At 40.3% G+C, this 26,570-nt stretch overlaps 1 protein-coding gene across 1 annotated transcript; it reads right to left on the reverse strand.

Moving 5' to 3' along the window:
- Positions 1-576: 576 nt before the first annotated feature.
- Positions 577-11,549, reverse strand: LOC108934179 (fibroblast growth factor 16-like). The gene is made up of 3 exons (XM_018751710.2): positions 11,068-11,549; positions 4,838-4,941; positions 577-822 (listed from the first exon to the last, which is right to left on the reverse strand). Exons 1-3 carry the CDS (start codon positions 11,345-11,347, stop codon positions 577-579), a joined length of 630 nt encoding a protein of 209 aa, XP_018607226.2. The 5' UTR covers positions 11,348-11,549.
- Positions 11,550-26,570: the final 15,021 nt, after the last annotated feature.

The following is a 26,570-nucleotide window of genomic DNA, read 5'->3' on the forward strand; positions in this document are numbered from 1 at the left end:
TTTGCTGGAGAAATAAGTTTTTGCAGGAAAAAAAAACCTTCAGATTCTTCATATCCTCATGATTTCATCCACCCGGACGGTCGGGAGGAAGGCTGGAGACTGGTGGAGAGTATTCCTTAGTTACCACAAGTCGTGTGTTGTTGAGACCCCCATCTTTGACCACCTTTACGCCTTTAGTTGCAGACCCTTCTCTTCGTCTAACTAGCAAAGCAGACTGCTATGGGCAGCAAAGTGGTTTCGCGGGAGATGAGTCGGCCTTACGCAGTCACTGTAGCACTAAAGCACGAATTCCATAACTGTACGCGCCTTACATACGTGAACACTTTTTTTTTTTTCTCAGATTCCATAAAAAAGCGGATCCTTGATGAGTCACTGTAAATGTTTAAGTAAAAAAAAAAAAAAAAAAAAAACTATTAAATGGATTAAGGAGAGGAAGCAGATATAGCCAGGAACACACACATACTGTTTATATTGATAGCTGCTGCACAGTTTGTATCTTGTTGACCAGAAGCCTGACTGTAAACACAACTGGATGAGTACGTGTGTGTCTGAGGTCTTCGGGCCCTGTGTTGCCGGTTACCTGTCCTGAAACAGGTCCCTGTATGCCTGTGGGATCTTCTCCAGCTCCACAGGCCGTGGCAGGAAGTGGGTCTGCTTCTGGTGCTTTTTAGTCCTCGCCCCCTCCCTGGGGGAACCATCCTTGTTCAGGGCCACGTAGTAGTAGCGGCCTGTGTCTGCGTGCTTGTACAGCGTGGAGGCATATGTGTTATACCAGTTCTCCTCAAACTGCTCCCTGAAGACACACTCTGCTGTCAGCTTCTTCTGGAGGAACACAGAGAGAGGCACACTCAGGGGTGCTGGAGATAGACAGACGCTGGAGATGCCAATGGTCCCAAAATTCCCCTCATTTTTTTCAGTGAAGCAACGCAAGAGCTGTCAAAGCTCATGTTACAAATATGCTTGAAGTCCTACATCAGCAGTAAGCATTTATTTAAACAACCAAGACCGATAATTGGTGATCGACATGGATTTTTAAAAACTTGTTTCGGAGAGTAATCTGAAGGAGGGGCGCGGTGGTGCAGTGGGTTTGGCCGGGTTCCGCTCTCTGGCTGGTCTGGGGTTCGAGTCCTGCTTGGGGCGCCTTGCGATGGACTGACGTCCTGTCCTGGGTGTGTCCCCTCCCCCTCCGGCCTTGCGCCCTGTGTTACCAGGTTAGGCTCCGGTTTACCGCAACCCCGCTTGGGACAAGCAGTTTTGGCCAGTGTGTGTAGTAATTCAAAGGGGGGCAGCAGACAGCATTTTCATTAGGGCTATTGCCTTATGGGCGAATGGTAATTCTTGTGGTAATGTTGACTGTCTAACCTTCTAAGTTGCTATAGGTAAAGGTGTCAGATACTGCAAGTAAATGTAATAATTCTGCAAACTTTAAACGAAAGTTCTGCGTCCCATATATGCTCCCCTAGACAATTTCACAGCATGGCTTCTCTAAATAGGACTCTTTGTGGGAGATGTTTAAACATGTGTGTCTCAACCTGCTGCCATTCTAATGCCCTTGGGGTCTGTTTGGAATATTTCACACTGGCAGAAATAACTCTGTTCTTTGCTTGGCAGCAGGAGCAACACAAAACAAAGGGTAGATCTGGACATGCAGACAAGAGCTGACAGAGATAAGAAACAGTGTCTGCGAAGAAAACCCAGCAGTTGGAAGCGAGCGGTGGGGCAGATTCCTTCAAACCGTGCTTTGTGAATGAAGGCGGCGGCTCAGCGCAGGAGTAAGAATGGATACAGTCATTCATGGAAAACAGTCTGTTTTGTGGGTGTAGCAGATGTTGTACATGTTCAACTGCGCTGAGATTTTATTTCCTTTATTTATGTTTTTAAAGGTGGCACTGTCATGCTGTGGCTTCGGTAGTGCAATTCAGACCTATAGATTGGACGTTTGACTCTTGGGAGTGACACAACCGTTGAACCCATGAGCAAGGTGGTTTAGATGAACTATCTCAGCTGTGTAAATAAGTTACATAAGAAAAGGTTTAAATCAACTGAAGATGTCCTGGGTAAGGTCATCTGTGATGAGCATAAATCATAATATTGCACGATAACGTGCTCGTAGTTGGAAGTCATGAGGTCATGGGAATGAATACATTTCGCCTTCTGATCAGTCACACTGGTGGGGGAGAAAAAAGAAGGGAAAAAAATCTTATTTTACATGGTTATACAAGGTCTGACTATTAAAAATGAAAGGGGGGAGGAGGGTGAGCCTCACAGCTACAGTTTACAGTAGTGCTGCTGAAGAGGAGTGGAAAGTATTTTTGGATCTCTGGCAAGCTCTCAGGGGAACGTCCCGATAAAAGGGGAGAGAAGTTATAGCCAGCCCTTCAATCGTCACATGAAATAACTCCCCCTGCCTCCCGCTTCCCCAGCCTTGCCAACAGTCGCCGAGTCCGTCCCCTCCCCCGACCCATAGCGCATAGAATTATCAAGCAGGGCAAACAGAAACACGACAGCAACATCAATTTTTCTCGCCCTTCATTACCTCTCCAACATAAAGGCAGTGTGAGCCTTGCGTGGGGGGATCCGCAGCCTCCATGACTCGTCGTTGCACTTAGTGAGGTATCGGCTATGATTAACGCACCTTCAGTACCAATTCTTAAGACTTCTTTCCTGTCCTGCATCTCCTGTTTGCTCAGTCATCTTTCATTACATTATCTATATTTTTTAAAAAACAATAAAAAAAAAAAAACCCCAATCGATTCTATATAAGGCTACTCGTAAGGTATACCGGCAAAGATGGTGGTACTGGACTAACGTACTGTACTTTGTGAATCACATGTCTGTCATCTCTGTCTCTCATCTGTTGATGAAATGCACTCCTGTTTACTCTGCGCCGTACGTCACCGTGGGTAAAAGTGTCTGCTAAATGCAGAAATGTAAATACAGGGATACCTAGTGTGAAGGAATATTTAGAATGTGTGTTTCAAATGAACTCACAGCTAGGAGGTGAATGAAATCTGCTGTGAATAATAAATTCAGGAAAGCATTGTTTTGTTTTTTTTTTTTTTTTCTTTTTTTTTTACTCAAACGGAAAACCAGGGAAAAGTTTGATCGCACCTTGGCAGCACTTACATGGGATAAACTGGACAAGAGCGTCAAAGGAAAGTAATGCACAAGCGTGGCGCATCTCTAGGAACTGCTGCAGAACAGCTCGGATGCCCTGGAAGCTCATCTCCTGACGAAACTTGTTGACCTAACGCATTATGATCAAAAACTGCTTTCCCGCATGTGAGCTCAGACTTTGAATTGTTGCTGTATGTGATGTGTGTTGTGGTGCATAATTCAGTTGAACAGAGACAGCCTCTTGTGCAAGAATAAACTAAAGGCACTCTGGCAAATTTAGAGCACTTCATAATAGGATGATAACATAGTTCAGTTTTAAAGGGCAGTCCGAGGTGTAGCGTTCAACCGGACTTTGCCAAGGTCTTAACGCTGAGATTTAAAAAAAAAGCCTCTTCCCAATAATGCCGATTCATTGATTGGTTTACCTGACTCGGTAACTGACAGGTGTATTTGCAATATTGGCATCTTGTTCTTATGGCATCAGCAGCTTTGCTTTTAAAAAGCTGCAGAGAAACGCACAGCAAAGGTGTGGCAATTACAGGTTTATGAATGTTTTAATGCTACAGGGATTTCTCACTTATCAATATTTAAATATTTTGAGTAAAAAAGTTTGTAATCTCAGGATTATGAAACAAAATAAGAGAACTGATACAATTTAATGAAAAGGTCTTGACTTTTTAAAAAAAAAAAAAAAAAAAAAAAGGCAAAAACTTTACCATGATTATTTTTTGGCTATGAGAGAAATCTGGATTGTAAGGAACTGATGTTAATGCTGAAAATGTGTTTAGGTATTGTCCTGCAACTGGTATACTTCAAATGAAACTCCCTTTGTTCATCTAAAAAGACACAACCTATTTTAAGCTATGTAGAATAAAGGACAGATCTCTCTAATCTGTTTATATATAAAAAGCAAGGATAAGTTAGTGTTTCTCTAATATTATTCATCCCTATGCCCATTCTTTAACCTTGATTAAGAGTTGCAATCGGATTTCGTACTCAGTACTGTATATATCCAGATGGCCCCTTGAATTGAAATAAATAATCATGTTAATGGACTGTTCCTGGTTTTCTGTCTGGATGTTCCTTTGTAATCGTTTTGAGTGTTATGACCTTGCATTTTTAACAAACATTTTATTTGTTAGATTGTTTGCTTGCTTGCTGTAGTGATGTCAGAAATGATGAAGGGTGCTGCAAAAAAGTAGCCAAATGACAATATTTTTCACAGCATCGGTTGTGGTTGCCGAAGGACAGAAAAATGGCAATTTGTGAGGATTGCAAAGTGAGTTTAATGGATAGTGGGCTTCTTCACTCACTTTCTACAAGAGTAAATCAAAAGGATCCACTTTACTGCACACGTTTTTGCAGATACCTTGTGACATACCTTCAGAGTAAACAGTACTCTCTGTGATACACTGAGCAAATATGTTGTCATGATGCTGTGACCAAATGTGTTACATTTTAGTGAAAAATTAGTATATCATCAATGTAGCACTTCCAGATATAGGGTGGATGATAAGATTGCTATGGGGGTTGCTAAAAAAACCCAAGGATTGACATTCTAACTTTATGCATCATTTCACATTATTATGGTTCAAGTCTTGCTCAGGTGTCAGGAGAGTTTTACGCTGAACTTAGTTTTAAGGTTTCTACACCTGTGTACCACACAGGCCAGAGGTTATTCCAGTCAGAGGATGAGGACGGTAAATGTGACTCAACTTACCGACCCATAGAGCTCGCCTTTCTCATTCATCCCTAGATATAATCCCGCATCCACTCCACGGATGCTGACCAATCCCACTGCCAGGCTGATGAACTCAAGGATCCCTGAAGGATAACAAAATCAGTCAGAATCCACAGCTGAAGCAAGGCAAAAAGCACACACGGTGTCAGTAAGACACAGTATTCGCATTATGAAAGGATTCCTGCAGAGAGTACATTTTCAGGAGAACCTTTTGGAAAAGAAAGAGATGTTTCTGAGCATCACTGCAACGTTTCATATGCAATGTAAAATTTGTCACCGCTACCTACAAGAAGCAGTCATCATTTGACAAAAGTGTGATGCATGGTAGATTACTGTTCCATCATTAAATCCTGTGGTGCTTAAATATTTCACATTTGCAATGATTTTAATTAATGATAAAATTTTCTTTATGCTTTGAAGGTTTTTTTATTCAGAAAAAGTAAAAGCAAGCAACACAAATGCTGAAAATTATAGTAAAATAGCACGATAGAACACTTATTAAGTAGTTGTTAAGGTGTGTTACTCCAGGTAGCAACATGGCTAGAACTGCTGTCTTGCTCTCAGAAGATGTAGTTTTGAGTCCTACCTCCTTTCAGTAATGTACTAACCCAACTCCCCCCGAACTGCTTTCGTAAAATTAACCTTCCTATATAAACGGGTAAAAGTATGGTAAAACATGCAGTCCTATAAACAGTGACTGCTTTCCTTAGTGACACAAATCCAAAAATAATGGGAACTGAGGGGCCAAGCAGGGCTCTATTTGTTATTTTTAAATGGTGTTTTATGGTTTACAATTTGTGTTGTGGTCTCTTTTTTTTCCTTTTTATGGGTATGTTGTTGTTTTTGCCAATGACACTTTTGTTTTGAAATTAAAAAAAAAAAAAAACTTATGTTCGCCCGTTGTTGCCTCGTGCCTTCTCATTCCCTGGCGAAATACTGGTGCGTCATGTTTTGAATAAACACAGCACTCCGTAGTCCAATGGCCCGACTTCCTTGAGTTTTTTTCCGAAGGTCCGTCTATATCCCCTGAGGCTTCCTGAGCTGCACCTGGCACTTGTCTCCTGCAAAGTGTGGCTGATAGTCGAGGAGGTGGCGAGGGGGCATGGGCCGATCTCTCCTGTGCCACAGTTCGATACCCTACTTTTACTATAAATAATCTGTACCTAATTTTTAAATTTACTTCAAACCAAAAATTAGGAAATAATATTTAGTTACCTATAAGCTGTGGCCCAAGGTCTTGAGAGTCATATATGAATGTTGTTATTTTGGCTAAATAAAAGCAATAATTTTCATGAGAAATTAAAACTATTTACTGGTCTCTATGCTAGATTATAACATCTGGTGGTGACTTTAAGGTTTTCTCTCTTTCCCCCCCCCCCCCCAAATCCAAAAGTGAAGTGTATACTCACTCTCCATCTGTTTGTCTTAAAGCAGGGTTGCGGCTATCCGGAGCCTATCCCAGAAGCAAAGGTGCTCTCTGGACAAGACGCCACTACAGGCTTCTCTCGTATAACAAGCGCAGTTCGTCCCTCGAGATCTGCTTTTAAACTGAATTCTCGTAAAACACATTCTTCATTGTCGCTAATTTAAAATGAAAATGACAAGAAAGATTTGCAAATTTTTTTCCACCAAACAAAAAATTCCTACCTTATCTTTTCAACACAGGGAAAATCTAATGGGGCTGTGTTTTTGCACGCTTCTCCACTCGCGCGCACGTGCGCACACGCGCTACGGGCAATTTACAGTCGTCGGTTCACCTGAAACACATCTAACTGTTGTAGGAAACCAGAGCACCTGGAGACACCCAGGAGAACACGTCAAGAGCATGCAAACTGCACGCAGACTGAGCTGTATTAAAACCTAGGTCTCTGAGGCAGCAGCGCTACCTGCTGCACCATCATGTCACCTGTGAAGCATACAGCGTGCCTTCAACGCACTGAAGGAAAGATCACTGACCTGTAGTTCTGCTGTAGCACCGACTGCAGCTAATTCTCATACCCAAGGCTTTCAATATTATTATATCATTTATAAAGCCAGTCTGGGGGTGGCTGGCGGCGTCGTGGTTGGAGCGGCTGCCTTTGGCTCCGAAGGTTGCCGGGTCGATCCCCGCCTCCGGCTGTAGTGCCTTGGATCAAGGTGCTTGCCCTGCACTTGCTCCAGTACCTTTGCCCAGAAGTTGCCTGGGTACCTAGTTGTGGCCCTGTGATGGGTGTGCCCCCCACCCCTTCAGCTTTGTGTCCGATGTCTCTGGGATAGGCTCCGGCTTACCACAACCCCACTCAGGACAAGCGGTTGTTGAAGTTGGTAGGTAAAGCCAGTCTGTATCAGTTGTGTCCAAAGCGACCGGAAATGTCCCTTTTTTAAATGTTGGAAGGACATTTAGGGGACCCAGTAGCTTAAGTAAAAGACAGTAAAACCCCCAGAAAGTTACATGGATGCAATCTTTTAAAGAAGTGACACAAGTCCCCAGAATCCCCAGCTTCAATAACACCTGAACCACAAAAGTGCGTCTATCCGATTATTACCGTAAGTGTAACGCGCACATTGTATTTTCTATGAGATGTAAGCCGCTTTGGAGAAAGGCGTCGGCCAAATGAATTATTGCAAATGTAAGCGGAGCACGTTAGCGCAGGAACCCTTGTGTTATATCTGGAGAACATGATCCTTCCCCATCCTACACCACACAGCTGATTGTCAGACAGGTACTTTCTCTCTAATTCATTGCTTTCTACTTTCTTCCTTCTATTTAGTTTCCTAGTTTATCAACGACACAGTCTTTGTTTTCACTAGTAATTTCAATGATATTTTTCCTCTGTCTGCTTCATCAATCACTTCTCAACTTTCCCTGCTGACAGTAGCTGACCGTAGGTATGTTTATGCTACAATAAAACCAATTGGCTATATGAAGGCAAGTGATTAAAACTGATGTAATTTAGCCCCTGGTGAAATGATCAATTATCTTTATGACCAATACAATAAATATCAACTATATAATGTTCTAATTATGCATGATGCTTCAAGAAGATCGTAATCTCTGTCTGATTTTTTTTTTATTGGATCTTACACTGTGATAATGCAACTACCTATAGAGTCGCCATGAGTCGACAGCATTTCACCACAACAACACTAATACAAATAATACAAAGTTCAGCATGACACTAACCCTCGTTCATTTAACCTAAGTACACCCCCAAAAAAAGCATTTTTAACAAAACATGATCAAATAAGGATCTATCCATCCATCTAGCAAAAAGAATATTTATGTTATTTTATTTCTTTGTCCCACTTAAATTATTTCAGCTGCTGTTATGAAGTGTTTTATGGTTACTATATTTAAAGTGGGAAGGCATTACACTTCTTTAAATTGTGAAAACTTTAAATTGCGATAAACTGTTTTGCCTTATATGAAACTGTGATATCTGCATTGTACAGCATTTTATCCCTCCATAACAGAACAATTGCAAATGTACATCTCCACATATGTTCACTGATACTTTGTGATCTACTGTCCGTTTAATTTTGATTTCCTCACAGAGTCAAAAGTCATGTAATGAACGGAGAAATTACCATGTATTGAACGAACTAAAAGAAAAGACCGCAAGAACTAAGTAGTGATGGCTCTGCAAAGATTATGACCCAAACAGGATAGTTTTAGTGGAAATGTGTGTAAACATGGTGATGACAAAAGGCATATACATGAAAGTAAAAAATGAGTTCCTAAATCATTACTGTATTTTCAAATTATTTTCTCTCAATATTTATTGCCATCTAACACTATCTGCTTTCCCCAGGACCATGGACAGGTCTTCTCAATCAAGCCCAGAATACATCTCTGACCTTAAAAGGTTTTGATTGTATTTCTCCTTGAGTTTCCTAAACTGCATTACTGTGCAGCACAATTATTAGACACCTCTTTCAAGACCCTATGGGAAGCACACTATCCAAATTTCTAGCATTAAGTTGCATTGCAGGTCAAAATATATTAGGAGAAAGGCGATAAAAGCAGAGAGAGATCATGCGAGCTGTCCGAAAGCTAAGCTGAGGCCAAATATGAGTGAGTAATTCCAAAGCTGTACGGGAACAGCAGCACCCAGTGTGCCAACACTGCATTCCAGTGATGCCACACCATTATTATGATTAGTTACCAACTATTATTTAGCTAATGCCTTCGATTACCCATATACCCCATTATGTACCCACCCATACAGTTGGGTATCTTTAGTTGAGCAGTTCAGACAAGGTGTGTGGGAATTAATTTCATGGAACTCCAGCCTACAGGGAAACCACTGTAACCACTACACTACCTGCTAGGCCTAAGAGGGGATGGGTGTGATGTGTTTCTACTGCCCATGTGTTTCCCCACCATCCACCACAGTAGGAATCAAAGTGTGAGGAAACCTTCTCAAGCTAAGAACATCCCAGTTGCGAACTCCTATTGCATTGCTTTGACATGCCTATGAAAATATATGTAATTTAAAAGATACGCATTTTAAAGCTTCCCTCGACGGAAAATGTGCTTTCAAAGACAAACATAGCTTTACTAAATGCAATGTGGCTAAAGAGAAGGACAAAACGAAGAGAAGTGTATTGCTGTCACTTGAGTAGAACTTTTTCCTGAGCCTTAATAACACATAGAAATTAAAAAGAAGTTATATCAAGGTCCTTCCATTCTGTTTCACCACTATATGATACATATAAGATATGGTCCCCCCACCCCCAGCTTTCAAATTTGTGTCTTAACATGAAAGGAATAAGACGACCCAATACCAGATAGCTAGATGTTAACAACAGGCGGTAGGGAAAGTTTGAGAAGTATAAAACTTCTCTTTTTTTAATGTTCTTTTTAAGTGAATGCGGGTTTTGTTTGTGTTAAGCAAAGAACTCTAATCATTCTTCAGTGATGAGAAAATACAGAAGACACAGACCACCCAGACCCAGTTGTTTTGACAGGGGAAAACGCCAAGCTTCCCTGAATTCCACAATTGGCACGCTCTAATTTGGAACGATCCCGTTTGTTTAAGCTGCACCTGCACACGGCTTGGGGAAGAAATCTACCAGCCGTTTAAATCTGTAAAGCAATCTCACTAAATTATATTATCGGTGTAGTTTGCACTGAACGTCCAAGTGTCAGTGCGGTTCTTGTGAACAATGAGAGAAGTGCATGAAGAGAGCAGGACACCGCAGGAGAGACACAGACTGTCCCGCAGAACCAAGTGATTCTGACAAGAGGCCCTGAGCGCTGAAGCCAAAGGGTGTAACAACTGAAACTCTTGATATGTGAGCACACCCTTCCTAAAATTAATCACCCTCCTTAAACACTCTCATAAATTCTATTGGACAAAACAATAATACCCTGGTGGATCTTTTTTTTTTTTTTTCAAAAAAAAAACAAAAAACTGAAAACTGGATGAGTTTCTTTCTCGTTTGCTGGAATAAGTAATTTCCAGATTATCTATAGAAGTTATGCATACACTTTTGGCAGAGACCGCAACAACATAGAACACCCATGATTTCACATCTGTAAATTAAATTATTTTACATTTATTTCACCATGTTAAAACTTGGGACAGTATTTATTATTCATGTGAGTTGATGTCAGACTTTTACTGATGTACCCTAACCCTTGAGTTGTGTTTGAGTCAGCTTTCTGTTTAGGTTAGTTAGGTGTAGTTAGTCCAAAATCAGGCAGCCTGTTATAATACTTTTGTAATTATGAAGCACAGATTGTCACCTAATGTTGCTTAACACCTTTTAACCAACTTCATTCCTGGTCGTTACACTTCTTCTTCTTCTTGAAACATGGTCTGCAGACCTCGTTTACCTGAAGTGATACACCACGTGTGTGTGTGAACTCCGAGTGTGTCATCCGAGGCTCTTTGCTCTCTGGTTATTACAGTGTGGAGCAGTGATTTCTGCGGCGGGCCAGATCGACCGGACACACACAGCGCAGATGATGATGATGTACAAGATGGGAATGAAACACGTGGAGTCGTGTGTGAAACAAACGGGTGACCCTGAATTGTTGTGTGTTTAGATGATTAAGTGCGGAGCTCGTCATGATGAAGCCCTACAGCAGCGAGAGGAAAAGAAAGCGCAGAAGTTGTAAACTTGGGGTCACACATGATGCGATGTGATGGGGACACGGGGCCGAACGGAGACCGTCGCGCCCGCGCACAGCGCAGCAGGCAGCGGCAAACCCGCTTCCTCACCGAATCTGCTGTGGTCCTGCCGGGTGCCCTGCACCGTGGCGTTCGGGAATATCTCCAGATGGAAGCCCGTCCGGCAGTAGAGCTGCCGCCGCCGCAGGATCCCTTTCAGGTGGTCGAAATCCGTGAGAGAGCCGCGGTGCAACCGTCCCTCGATCTGTCCCAACCTCTCCATCAGCCCCAACGGCGGCTCGGGCACGGGGACGCTCGCGAGCGTGGACAAGCCGCCGCCGGCGTGTAAATCCAAGTCGAGCGTTCCCAGAAAGCCCCCGATCTCGGCCATGGCATGCACCGGGCGAGTTGAGATGCTCGCTCGCTGCCTCGCTCGCTCGCTCGCTCAGATGTCAAGTGGAGCCCGGGCTCCGCCGCCAAAGACATATAACAGCAACAAAACAGATCCAGTCGCGTGTGGGACGGGCAGCGCTCCGCGCGATCCGCTCCGCTGGTCGGCCTGAACGCGTGTGGGTTCCCGTGTGATTTTTTTACTCTTCATCACTTTGACAATCATGTCGCCTTATCACGTTTTTGAACGCGGCTTATATAGAGTTCCTCGCTCCCCTGGCAGGAGGAATTCGCATGATGATATTGGATATTCAATTACAAGCCCCGCCTGGCTGACATCCCCGCTTTTACGCACGCAAATATGTTCACTCACTCACTCACTCACTCACTCGCTGTGCCTTTTGCCGGAGAAACGTTTCTCGGGGGGCTTTGCTTTTTGGCTGCTGCTCGCTTGCTTGTTCTTTTTTTTCTTTCTTTCTCTCTTTTTTCTTTCTTTTTTCTTTCTTTTTTCTACTCTTGCGGTGATTCTTACGCCGGGTGCTGTTCTTTTTAGGTTAACGATCGCGAAAAAAAAAAAAAAAGGCGCGAGAAGAGAATCACACATTCTGCGCTGAAACATTGTTGTAGCTCTTTTTGCTGCCTGTGAACCGACTGTAAAAACGAACCCTCTTTTTTTTTTTTCGTAGTAAATTGTGGCTCCGTTTTTTACACCAAAACATCGTGCGTGACAAGATCCAGGCAGCGGACGTCCACAAATGGACGGATGATCGGCATCCACTTCTTCTTGGTCGGGAGGGTCCCTCACGTCCCTGTCCCCCCGTTCCAAGTGCTCCACGCGAGACCAAGTGACCTCCGCCTGTGGACGAAGTAACAGACGAGTAATCCGGACGAGTCCATGGTCTTATGAACGTCATGGGAGGATGGGGTTTGAAGTAAAAAGTACCATGGTATTAGAATCCTGTTCCAACTTCCCACTGCTAGAACGGAGCAGGTGCCTTTTGGTAACGTTTCCCTCTTTGGTACAAGAAGTTCTGCTGAAGAACAGCTGTCGGACACATGAACCCAAGAGGAGGGGATGAAGACAGTATATTGTGACTTAGTGTAAAAAATAAATAAACTGCATAACTGACACCAAATGTTATTGTATATACTTCAACAGTAACTATAAATTGCCTTCAGTCAAACTTCAACTACAACTATAAATCTATATAATAGCTCTGAATCCATAATGTATGACTATTCATACATTATGGATTCAGATTCAGAACAATTTTATAGACCTACTGTATATATAGTTCTGAATCTGAATCCATAATCTATGGATCTCAAATTATTTCCTCTGCTGCGAATTCACGATGCATAAGTTCAATAAACTGGTGCGTAATGAAACATTTACCAAAAATAAAATAATATATCAACATTCCCAGTCGGTGTTTTGTAGAAAAGCCACTGGCAGCTATTACAGATTTGTGTTTGTACGCATGATTGCACGAGGATTTACATATTTATGTTTTGGATTCTTTTTCCCCATTCCATCTCAAACTCTGCTAAACTGGATCATCCCCACACACGCTATTCAAGCAATGCTAATTTGTGTATTCATGAATACAACTCCTCTGAGCACAACTGTGGGTATTCCTGACAGCCTCATCACTCATTTTTTTAAGGCATTCCTTTTGAAAACTTGTGGGTCACTGTTCTGAGTGTGAATATTCAGCCCAAATGCAGATGAAGTAGGTTCTGCAGGATTTGTCTCTATTTGATTCTAACTTGACCTTGATGGCAGCAAGTTTTCCAGTCCCTCCTTCTGATAAACTACCGAACAACGTGATGCTGCCGGAACCATACTTGAAATGAGGGATGCTGTTACTTAGGTGATGGACTTTGTGCTATTTGTGCTTTGCTTAAGGTCATCAGACCACAAACTCTTTTGTTTCTTAGAAATAGTATTTGTGAATTCATGACTCACTATTCAGTCCCTGCATTTCATTCATCTTCGAATTTTAAAGAAATAATCAGTGTTACTCACAAAGCTCCTTAAGTGACAATCTTACATATTTTTTTATGAAGGCACGATGGCATTGAAAGCAGCGCTGTTGTCTCACAGAACCTGGGTTGTGCAAGAGGATGTGGGTTTTATCCCTGCTCAGTCTGTGTGGAGTTTGTTTTCCCCGTGTGTGTTTCCTCTGCATGCTCCGTTGTCCTCCCACTGTCCAAAGACATGCTTTCAAGTTAGCCAGAGACTCTAAACATCCCACTGTGTGTGTGTGAGAAGGTGTTTCATTGGAATATAGGTGTGTTACTCGTTGTATGTACTGTAACACTGTTAGTCACCTTGGGTGGAAAGGTGTGAGCTAAATACTATTACATAGTATTCGTTGGAAGTTGTTTTGGAGAAAAGTGTCTGCTAAATGAATAAATGTAAATTATTTCCCTGTGTTAATAGCGTAGACTTTCTGTAACAGCATACTTGAGGAGTCAATCTTTAATGACATCGAGGGTTGTGAATTTATAACAAATATTTATTTGGTAAAGTTTTACATGTAATAAAATATTAAAGTACTATAAAATATAATAAATATTGCATTAAAATTGTAATAATGGAAGTATTTTTACATTTAGAAGCTTATCTATATAAGGCATGTTGTCATATGGCAGCTTGTCCCCAGTCTGGTGAGTGACCAGGCAGCAGAGGGTGGTTTTAAGTACTTTTATTACAAACCCAAGTGCCACTGGCTGTAACAATCACACTAAGAAAAACTTTTGCCCACAACAGAAATCATATAGAGCAGAACTGCAACATTCCTATAAGGTTCCATAGTGCAGTTCACGCTCATTTTCTTCCCATTTATATAAACTTGGGCTTCAGTAGCCACACCTGGTGCTCATTTACTCCTCATGTGCATCTGATAATCCAGGAGCTTCGTAGGGGTGGTCGTCTGTCATCCCATGTGCTCCGCATATATAAGTAAAACATGGGTTTTATTGATGTTCGAATAACACAGACTATTATCTGCATTGCATTAAAGTAAGATCTAGATAGTTTTTAAACTTACAGTACTCTCCTTTAAATGCTAGTAGATACATGTTTAACACAGTATTTGCAAAAGCAGAGTACTCTTCAAAATGACAGAAATAAAAAATACTTCAATATACTTACTCTCTACTATGGAGTCACTTAATATTTTTCATACTGTATTACATATTACAGTATCAGTTCTGTAAAATAGACTATGTTAAGTAAAGGAAACAGTTGGCAGTGAGTTACTATAAAAACTCCAATGATTTATAGTAAATGTTGCTGCAATGCAATTTGATAGTTTCCTTTTGATAAGTAAATATGAGTGGTAAGTGAATCATTTTCATCTACAATAAGCTGGATGAAAATAACCATGGACTGGATACCACAAAGCATAATGTTTAATGTTGGGCCTGAAATACAGTTATGATCTCTTCCAAGAATTTGAGGGTATGTCCATACAATATTTCTAGAAAAGCATTACCAAATCAGGAAATGTTAACATTTAATATTTACAAGGTTGTGAAATAGATCTAATGACATAGTTAAGATAGACATAGATTTAATACCGTGAGGAATGCAGTAGTTGCGATGGACTTTGTGACGCCTTTATGTGTGGCTGCACACTCTAGCAGGCTTCCATAGCACCTGTTCAAGAGCAGATGAATTGCTGGATTTGCCAAAACAAGGGCACGGATATTCCTAGTGAATGTCTATGGAGACAAGTCCACAGTGTTGATAGTCTGACTATGGTGGTTGTTATGATGTTTGTCAGACATTATCCAGAGGCCTTCCTTGAAAGATTTTCTTTTTTTCAAGCCAGCAGAGAAGTGAAGTGCTGGAAAGCTCAAGGACTACCTGGATGAGTACCAGACCAGCGGTCATGTTTCAGTGAATTGCGGTGATGGCAGTGTGAACATGGCTCCTTTCTCGTGCATAAATTTGCTGACCGTTGTTTGGAGCCATCTGTAGAGTCCCAGCCAACCTTTGGTACTTAGGTGTCACCATACATGGTTGGCCATTTAGACTGTGTTAAATACTCAACGAAAATGAACTTAGGAGCATGCGCAATGTATAGCAGCTGGTAGCTTAATTGTTAAGGACTTGAGTTTATAATTTAAAGGTTGCTTGTTAAAGTTTCAGAAGAGGAGCAGCTGTTGCACCATTGTACAGGATATATAAGATGCAACTTTAAATATTTCAAAATATGTTGTAATTGCATACCAAAGCAACTCACAAACAACTCAAAGCAACTTTAATACGCAATTTATTTTCATGTATTATATATATCATTGAGGGTGTGGTGACGCATCGGGTTTGGCTGGGTGCTGCTCTCTGGTGGGTCTGGGGTTCGAGTCCTGTTTGAGGCACCTTGCAAGGGACTGGCGTCCTGTCCTGGGTGTGTCCCGTCCCCCTCCTGCCTTGCGCCCTGTGTTGCCGGGTTAGGCTCCGGTTCGCCACGACCCGATTTGGAACAAGCGGCTTCAGACAATGTGTGTGTATATTTCATTGTATCGTTAATGTCCTAGATGAAAAAATATGTATTTGTAACCTACCCACTGAAAATTTTCAGTTATTTTGAGGGAAAAAGTAAGCAAAGAATCGGTATGGAGGTTTATAGTAACAAAAACCGACTCCAAGTTGCCTGCCCGGTAGGTAGATGGCAGCACAACAGGTCTTTCTGGTTTTCTACCATGTTTTCTGGGAATTCCCCCAAGTCTCTTTGGTCCCTGGTTCTCGACATGTGCCATTTCTGAGTTCCCAAAATTTTCGTAACAACTAGTTTGTTCACCTCGTTTTTATCTCTCCCCGACAACCCCCATTCTACTCTTCACATTTCTCCAGACCTCCTGGGTCTTTTGTGCGTTCAGCAACCCCCCCAGTTTATACCATTGCCTGTCCTACAACTTTGTTTTAACCATTCTTTTCTTGGGTTCAGCCTTGCATTCTTCAGAGTTTAACCTGTAGGTCACTTATAGCTCAGATCTCACGTTCTGGTTTTTAATGAATGATTTCCATGTTTTTTTTCCTCCTGTCCCAGAACACATTTGTTACGTTTGCTGTATCGTCACTAGATTGACACAGTGCCAGTGACATGCTGAACTATAGAAAGTGCATGGTTCAATTTTTAACGTGCTCACGTAGATTTCACAAACAAAATGAACTGTGTTTTGTGAGTTTCACACAAAAAATTGATTGCCCCAAGTGGGGTCGCAGCGAACCAGAGCCTAACCCGACAACACAGGGCACAAGGCTGGAGGGGGAGGGGACACACCCAGGACGGGACGCCAGTCCACTGCAAGGCACCCCAAGCGGGACTCGAACCCCAGACCCACCAGAGAGCGGGACCCGGCCAAACCCGCCATATCACCATGCCCCCCTGCTATTTGAGTATCTAAAATGCAAAATTAGTTTCTGAAATAACATTTGGTTGGCATATCAAAACTGTAAATGTCAGTTTAGATAAATTTCAATAACTCTAACAGCAATATAATGTTATTTCAAAGTAATGTCTTGGAATGTCTGCTGACAGATGGTTTGCACACTAGATTTTTTTTACACAATGTACATGACAGTAGCTCTTCTCCTCCAGATACTGGGGACTTGGAGAGCAGATTCTTGTGTCAGTCTATGTGAACCAGAGGAAATCCTTCAAGCCAGACTTAAAACTTAAACTAAATTTTGTATACAACAAGTGATCTGTAAACATATTTTTTGACAAAAGTTCCCAGTGATCTCCATTTAATTGGATTAATTAGCCCAAATCACCCCTAAGACCATTCTAATTGTAAAAGTGATCACACCCAAGCAGGATAATTATTAGACTTCAGTCAAAATCATGAGGCCACGCAGCCATTGACCTAAGATACCACGCCAAGCTTGCATACATATTTCTCTGACTTGCTGTGTGAGACATGAACATTATCCTTGGGCTATACAATCGCACAGAGATCACCACATTTCCTTGGACCCCGCCTGTATTGCCACTTGATCCTCTGCAGCTGCTGAGGGATACCAGCCTTGGTGAGATTAATATTGAGTTTGTGTGACATTTCTTCCATGGGAGAGCAAGCTGACCAGTCTGCTTGAATACCAAGATGTTTTCTCTGAAAAAAAAGCTAGTCTGTAACCCCAGAGGGTCAAGGAATTTCAAGAATAAGATATTTTCATGCTTATTCATGTAGGCACTTTTACTTCCATGCGGTATGGGTGCATTATAAATATCTTGACAGATATGTAGAGAAAAAAACAGAAAAGCCCACAAACCTTTCTTTTGGTCACAGTATTAAAGAAATAGTGGTTATACCAGAATGCACCATAGGTCACCTAACGATTTCCTGATTGCCTTCAAGTACCATTTTTTTTCTTTAACTAAAACATACTCATACACCGGGTTTTTACTGTTTTCCTGAAGTTTTAGGAAGTCCTCCTCTCTGGTGGGTCTGGGGTTCGAGTCCCGCTTGGGGTGCCCTGCCGCAGACTACCATCCGGGGGGTGACCCCTCCCCTCCGTCCCCACGCCTTGCATTGCCGGGCGAGGCTACCTCCCACAAGACTTGTGTAATGTTATGTACCTAATTACAGTTTTTTTTTTTTGTTTTGCGCCCTTTGTTTCTTTCAGCTGTACTTGTCTTCTAAAGATAACTTAGGAGTCATAGGTTCATTATGTGGATTGTTCATTTTCTCATATGGTGACTGATGATGTAAAGTCGAAATACAAAAAGTCCTGGCTGTCCAGAGTGACTCCCTAGTACTCTATAACAAAGAGTACTTTCTTAGAAATAGTTATAGCAGATTTCTTCAACAAAGGTTCCCAATTAAGGATCTGTTTGCCATCAGCATATGTTCCATACCGCTGAAGGTAAGACTTTTCCTCAGATGAAAAGGATGGATTTATTATCTATGTCCACAACTTCACAATGACTTCTGTACCAGATTCAGCTTTGAGTGCCTTCATTGTACAGCATCTCAATTGTGCTGAGGTCTGGACTCTGACTTGGCTGTTCTAGAGCACAGATTTTCTTCTGTTTAAGCCGTTCTGCTGTTGATTTGCATGTTGATGTGCATCAGGTCATTATCTTGTTGCATTATCCAATTTCTGTGACCGTTCAGGTGACAGATCGCTTTTACATTCTCCTGCAAAACTTCTTGATTCAATTTTGAATTCATAGTTCCTTCTATGATAGCAAACCCAGGTCCTGAAGTAGCATAGTAGCCCCAAAGCATGTTGCTCCCTTCACCAAGACCAAAGCTGGGATGAGGTTTTGGTGTTGATGTGCTGTGCTTTTTCCCTTCAAACATAGCATTGAGCTTTTCTGTCAACGAGTTCAACTTCTGTATCATCTGTCCATAGAACAGTGTTGCAGAATTGAACATTCAGGAGATCCTTTGCCAACCTGAGATGTGGGGCAATATTGTTTGGAGAGCAGTGGTTTCCTCCATTGTGTCCTTCCATGAACCCCATTCATGTTTTTCATGAAGTGAGCACATGAACAGAGACTTTGGCAAGTTCAAGAGATTTATGTAGGTCCTTTGCTGTTACCTCATGGTTCTTTTTCACCTTCCTCAGCATTGCACCCTGCACTTTTGTCATCATCTTTGCAGGGCACTGACTCCTCAGGAGAATAGGAACAATGTTGTACTTCCTCATTTGTAGATGTTTTATCTGGACTGATGAACACCTGGCCTTTAATAACACTTTTTAGCCTTTTTTAGCTCTATTGGTTGTTACAATCCTTTGTCTAAGGTCCTCTGATATTTCTTTTGCTCAAGACATGGTTCACATGAACAGATCTTTCTTATGAAAAGCAAAATCTGTCAATAACCAAGCTTTACTCATCTTTTTTATATGGCCCTGTGTGAATTTTTTATAGGGCAGGGCACCTCCAACCCACACCTGTAATCTCATCTCATTGATTGGAACAACTGATTCCAGCTAAATTTTGGAGAAGTAATTAACCTAGAGGTTAACATTGTTTTTCCAGGCTGCACTGTAAATGTTTAAATGATACATTCAACATGGACAAGAAGAAGGACAATTGCTTGTGTGTTATTAGTTTAAGCTGATTACGTTTCTCTGTTATTGTGACTTAGTTGAAGATCTGACTACATTTTACGAGTAAAGAAAGAAAAGAAATCCAGGTAATTCCAAAGTTTCACAAACTTTTTTTTTTTTTTACAGGCCGTATGTTGCTGCTGGATAAAAATTTTGTACCGAATATTAACGTGAATTTGATTCCTGCTTGAAAGGATCTGTAATTGAAGTAAAAACTATTCAAGCATGAGGACTTGAAAAATACTTTGTTTAAGCTATAATTCATGTTTAAAATGTTCAAAAGCGTTTAAAATAATGATTCAATGTGTCACTGTTTTTCTTAATATGAAGCTTTGTCTGTCCACATTCTGCACCTTTATAGAATGTATGACACATACAGTAGTGGTATAGAAAGAATCTGTAATTCTTCACATATTTCACAACATAATACACAAGTAATTTATCACCGTACATATCTTTACAATGCAATGTGTCACACATATTTTTTGAAGGTATAGTCAGGGTTCGTTGCCAAATCAGCATACATGACTAATTGTAAAGGACTTCTTGAGAAATGTATCATTAGAAATTAAATTATGGGTGAGGAAAGCTCACCAATTTTATGTCATTATGGATTCATTATGTCCTCTTGGGGAATGGATAGTTGGTATATCTTGTGATTTTGTTACTTTGCCTTAAGATAATGGTTTTCTTGTTCAGACTAATCTGATCTGAAATTTACAATGCCTGTAATATCTGATGCTTCCAAAATAATTGATTTGCAGCATGTGGGAAAGAACTGAACAGCAACAACGACAATAATAATAATGAAAGAAATAATAATAATGGCATACAGATGTTTTCAGATTTTTCTGATTTGATGGGAATTTCTTTTGTTTGATGCAATTTTATTTGTTTTCTGTGAGACAGGTTTCAGCCTGAACAAAAAAGCAGGTAATGGGGGAATTACTGTTTATTGTTTTCCCCCTTTCATTGTTAGAAGAAAGACATGTTCTGACATAATTACACAACTGTTCTAGAAATACGTCAAGGAGAAATAAAAGTACTCTGGGTAAAAGGCATTCTTACATTCTCAGCGTGTTTTAACAATTAGGTCTGTTATTGTATTTCTCCTCAAATCTTCTCAGAAATCCCCTTTTGTCTCTGCAGCACACTGTTCACCTTTTTCAGTCATGCTGCTCTTCATCCTTACAAAGGACAATGATTAATGTGTGAGATAATGATTTCTTTGGCGAGAAGATACATGATTTACACTGGAACTCTGTAAATTACCAAACATATAATTCATTAGAATTTGATCTGACCAAAAGAAGAAGCCAAGGCTGACTTTGAGCTGAATTAGAGATTTGGTAAAGAAACAGTTTGAGACCCCTGGGTTTTTTGTTTATTTTGTTACTGCAGGATCTTGTAAGTTATTCGTGCTAAACTCCCCAGCCACTGCAGTAAGATGGATTTCCTTGCACAGCAGAGTCAGGAACTTGCATGTGCTTTTAAAATGCATGACATTCAAATTCAGTGCCTTTCTTATATCTTTTTTCTCTCACATCCCTGAAAAAACTCCTAAAACATAGTCAAAATCTGTTAAACAGAATTGTGTAGTTGGTTACATATGGGGCAATAAAGATGCCAAATAACAAGTGGTATAGAAATAACTAATAAAATTGCACATACATTTGATTTTGAACAGGCTACTATATTTGGTTAATTTGTTTTAATAAAGATTTTACCTAATAAAGAACAAATATGCTAAAAAGAGCAAAAAAGTTTTAAAATGCCTTATAAAGGTATACTTGTTGCTTTTCTCCAAGTAGCATGCAATGTGTAAATAGTACTCAAAAATGTTTCATCAGGAGCAGACAAGTTTGGTCATAGTCAGCTTTTATTTTGCTCATCTTGTCACACTAACAAAAGACTTCAGTAAAATCATTAGGTCAAAAAAAATTCAATAATCATTACAATACAATCAAACCATTGTCGGTTCAGCCACAAAGAATAGCTGTGCTGTTGTATCTCTGGCAAAAATATATACTTACCCATAAATTATTTTTATCAAAAAATTGTTTAAAATTGGCAAAATTTTTCTTTCTTGGCTAAACCTCTTAGAACAGAGATTTCATAAGTTGCAAGAAAACATTGCTGTGTTCCCACACTTCCTTGACAAGGATTCTAATTTTAAATTAAAACTTTGCCATGTGTGCATATGACTTCATTGCACTTTTCAGGAAATCCCATTACCAGTGTGCTGAGTGTGTTTGCTCAGTTTAGAATAACAGCAATGGAGGACCGAAGAACTTCAGAAGTACGGATGCCATCTGTACCACTATGTGTTTATTAGCTCGCTTACCCTAGATTCCCATAGCTAGGTCCACACTTTTGGGTAAAGCACCAGACTCACTCATTTCACTGGACCCAAAAACAAATGCTTTACCAAACACTGATTCATGTCCACAAGCCAGAGCAACCATAGACATATGCTTTACTATACCACATGAAAGACACCCTGCTGTAGGTTGCAGTACACAAATGATGATGAGTGAACTTTAAATTGACCATAGAAAATCTTATTAGTAGCCTGGAAAACAATTCCAGCTATGGGTTTGAGAAGTGAAAACTGCAGAGTCACATATATAATATAGCACTGGTTGAAAGAGCAGTTCATTTGTGGAAAATGGTATGTTTCAAGGCATGGAGATTTAACATTATCTTCCAAAAGCTGAACCTACCATCGAGGTTCCACATGTTAAAGTACGTATCTTTGCTGCTAATGAGATGCAGAGATGTGCAGTCTGCCGCTGGAGAGGGTGGCACTGGCTCTGTAGCACACATGAGCTTGGCTTTGAAGTTGGGTAGAAAAGGGTCTGTTAGCCAGCAGTGCTCAAGCATCATCTCAGACAGGCTCACGATCATCTGAAACATGGTCACATGAATCAAAATGTTGCGATAAAGACACTTGAGAGATTCCAGTGTCATAGGGCAAGCATATAGACTCATATCTGTCAAAGACCAGGTAAACAAGGTAGATATTTTTTTGTGAGTAAAGTGAAGAACTATGAAAAGGCTTGGTAAGACTTGAGGGTAAGATATACAGTTTTGTGTCATCGGATCTTTAGAGTTTGATAAAAAAGATTTCATAGACACCTGAAAGAGCTTCCATGTTGATCAGAAAATTACCCAATTTTCTTTGTGTTCATTTTTAAAAAAATTTTAAGAATAAATAAAGGAGACTGTACATTTACCTATGAGCACCTCACTTGGTCACTCTTTAAACTTGACCTGCCCAAACATGGAAATATTTACAATACATACCAATATTTAAAAATCACCATAAGCCAAATTTTCTGTAAAGAATAGTGAGTTCTCATACTACCTTTTTTCAAAGATGCATCTTGAGAAAAACCTCAGTAGATTATCCACATTTGCTGCATACATCTACTAAGATGTTTCTTGAGATGCTGTTTTTAGAAAAGGCACTATGAGGACTCGTTCTTTTTTAGAGGAAATTTAATGAGGGAACCAGAGACTCAGTGTTTTCAGTAGTATATTGTAGTTTTCTTTGATGTGGAGTCAGAAGAAGAGGTCTCATTGAATGGTCAGGGTTGTGAACTTCTGAAGAAGGTTGTTGAGTCGTTATTATCTGTACGCCCAACCTACTCAACAAACGTGTTCAGTAACTGTGGTTAATGTGGTATTTGGTTGGGCCGCCTATGTAAAGATACTCACTATGCATGTCTTTAAAATGGTGATACTTCTAGGACTATCCATGTCTGATGTGCACGTATGACATCAGTCTTGTTCACACGGCCAGCTCCTTACATAGCAGGTATCGTTTTCAAACACAGGTGCGAGTAAATGGCGGTATTTTGCGTTCTTTGGGCATTGGTTGTTTCTTTGAAGTCTGAAAATGAAAGAAGCAGGAATACCTAAGCAGCATGAGGCCACTGCCATTAAAGAAGCTGGATCTGGAAAAACCCATCAAGACTAATAGTAGTAAATCGTCTCCTTCTGAAAAATGTTTATTTGTCGCATCCCATGCCTTTTTAGTCGATAAATTTGGTCTATTTGCACTTTTTTTGTGTAATAATTTTCTCTGTGTTTCGGAACAGTTACGCAATCTTATGTCTTTCCAAGCACACTAATAAGCCACATTTAACAACATACAAAACAGACGAGCGCACATGTGTAGTTCCTGGCTTCAGAAAACAAATAACAGAAACAAATTAGTGACTGAGTTCCGTTGATGATTGCTTCAGGTGTGTGGGATAAATGCATATGTTAGAGGTTATGCATTTCCATCACCTCCTATCCTACAGAAACTGATTAATAAAATATATCGAATATATTATAGATCCCTGTCGTTCTTCATTTTTTTTTATTCGTGAGACCCATATCTTATCTGAATGAATACAAACATTTAATAGCTTTCTGTTTTTTACATTTATTTACTTAGCAGACGCTTTTCTCCAAAGCGACTTCCAATGAACTCTACGTAGTGTTACCAGCCCACACACCTTATTCACCGTGGTGACTTACACTGCTAGATACACTACTTACAAGGGGTCACTCATCCATGCATCAGTGAAACACACTCTCTCTGTGTCACTTACATACTATGGGGGAACCTGAACAGCATGTCTTTGGGCTGTGGGAGGAAACCCATGCAGACACGGGGAGAGCATGCAAACTCCATACAGACTGAGCGAGGATCGAACCCACGTTCTCTCGCACCACCCAGGCGCTGTGAGACAGCAGCGCTACTCGGTTTCTTTTATTCCTTTTAATGACACAAATTCTAGTAATAAATGTCTCTGATGCCTTATTATCCTTGCATTAAAAGGAAAAGTGGAATTTTATTTTTCTCATAAAGAATGGCTTGTTTTTGTGGTCTGGCTACAGCGATCAAGACACTGAGTTCAACCTGTGGCAAGACAGCCTAGACTTCCTTCGAGTAACAGCTGTCGCAAGTTTCTCCCAGAAAATGCCCCACAATTTCCTAGGCAGCTGTTGCGCTGTACCACACATTGAGTACGAGTGCGGGTGATGCGTGAACCCTCCCCACATGCTTCCAACTGTTTATGGGTACCCACGGCAAGCTGTGGAGATATTACTTCAAAGTTTTCCGTTATTGATGATGCCGGAACTGATAAAAGTATCTCCTTTCATTAAAAAAAAATGTGGTGTAGTAATGAAAACCACCTTGCTGTTTTTTCTTTTTGCTTTCCTGTGACTTCATTATTCTTATGTCCGGTCAAATCACTGAGGAGAGATGACTAACAAATAATCTTTTCCGTTAGGGTTTTCAGTAAATGTTCAGGGTTTCCGCGCAAACATTTAGGCTTCATTTTGCGCTTCGCAATATATAAAGCGAGACCGAGCTTTTACACCTCTACCACTCAATGACAACCTATCATACAAAGCAAGGCCATGAAAAGATGAGAAATACACAGTAACCTAGAATTATCTTCGCAATATATACAGTGCATATTAAAAAAAAAAACTAAAGAATGAAGAATGGCAGAAACTGGAACTGTAAGTTGATCAATATTCACAATATGTGTCGTTAAATACATTAAATGAATGAATGTGCTGAACATGCTTAACACTGTAATAAATCAGAAAAATTTAAAACATAGTAAAAAGCAGTGTTTTGATACACTCTAGCAATTCTAAGCCTTTGCAAGTTTAACACATTAGTCATAAAGATTGTGTAAGATGGGAATCCCTTAACCGTAAAATAAATGCTCCACAAAAACTCTTAAGAGAGTATGTGCAACTCCTTCGGTTTATTTGGCTCTTGGACTCCTCTAAAGAAACATTTCTCTTACAGAATGCGGTATTCTGCTCCCCTGCATGTCTTTAACTAACCCAACTAACCGAAATTCTACTGTTGCTTCTTTTTGACTGAAAGAATAAGTCCCAGAAGTCAAGTGCTTGTTTAGCCCTTTGTCCATTTAATTTTGTTTCATTTTGTTACAGATTAAACCTATTCGGTTTATTTTTTAGTGTTTTTGGTATTGATTTATATTCTCAAAACTTGATGTTACTACTAAAATAATGATTTACCGTATTCCTGTGGGTTATTTCTTTGAAAAATTGATTCCGGTTCCATTTCTCCCTGCTATAATTAAAAGTATGCAAACCTTTGGTGTATAATGGCTCACTTTGCTGTAATCCTGAGATCCTACACATTTGTTTGATGAATAATTTGTCCTTAGTTGCCAAATGTCAAAATACCATGTAGTACAAAAAAAATGCTTTGTAAATATTTATACACACATTTATACTGCTATTTACAAACCATTTGTTCAGAAAGGTTTATTTGATTGAAAAATTATACAGTTCAGCATAAGCTGAAATGGAAGGCTGATATTTGAAATGATACCTTTCATAACCTTTAGATTTTTTTCTATTTTTGTCTCTTTTATGGTTCTCTGGATCTAAACAGAAATAAGATGCACTCTGTACAATTGCTCTACATCACTAAGGATTTTCAACAGTACAGTACAGTCTGTGTCATTTAATTGACAAGAGGACTTTATAAAATTCAACAAAATTGAACTGACCAGTTATGTAGAAATTAATGAAGTGCATAGAACAAAGCAAATGCTTATAGTTAAAAATGTATATCTGCCATATATATTGTGTAAAATGAACCATAATAGGAAAGCTTAAGGCCCAAAAGCCACAATAATGGTTTAGTACATGGACTTGTAACCAGCTAAGCAAGTGGCGATGAATTCAGCAGCAGTCTGGCGGTGCCTCAGTAGCTCCATATAACATTAAACTCAAAATAAAAAAGTACAAGATAAATCTGTGAAACACTGGCTGCACAGCTATAGAAAAAACACACACACACACTGAACCAGAGCCTAACCTGGCAACACAGGGAACAGAGCTGGAGGGGAGGGGACACACCCAGGATGGGATACCAGTCCATTGCAAGGCACCCCAAGCAGGACTCGAACCCCCAACCTGCCAAAGAGCGGGACCCAGCCAAGCCTGCTGCGCCACAGCATCCCCCGCCTATGGAAAACAAGTTTATGATAAATGTGGTATAGTCATATAATATCTATTGAACTTCAGGTTGGAGGAGTACAGCCATAACTCTACAAAATCTCTAAATGTCACATAATTCCAATTAACCTCAACTTTG

The sequence above is a fragment of the Scleropages formosus genome, chromosome 4 (assembly GCF_900964775.1).
Source record: "Scleropages formosus chromosome 4, fSclFor1.1, whole genome shotgun sequence".
Taxonomy (NCBI): domain Eukaryota; kingdom Metazoa; phylum Chordata; class Actinopteri; order Osteoglossiformes; family Osteoglossidae; genus Scleropages; species Scleropages formosus.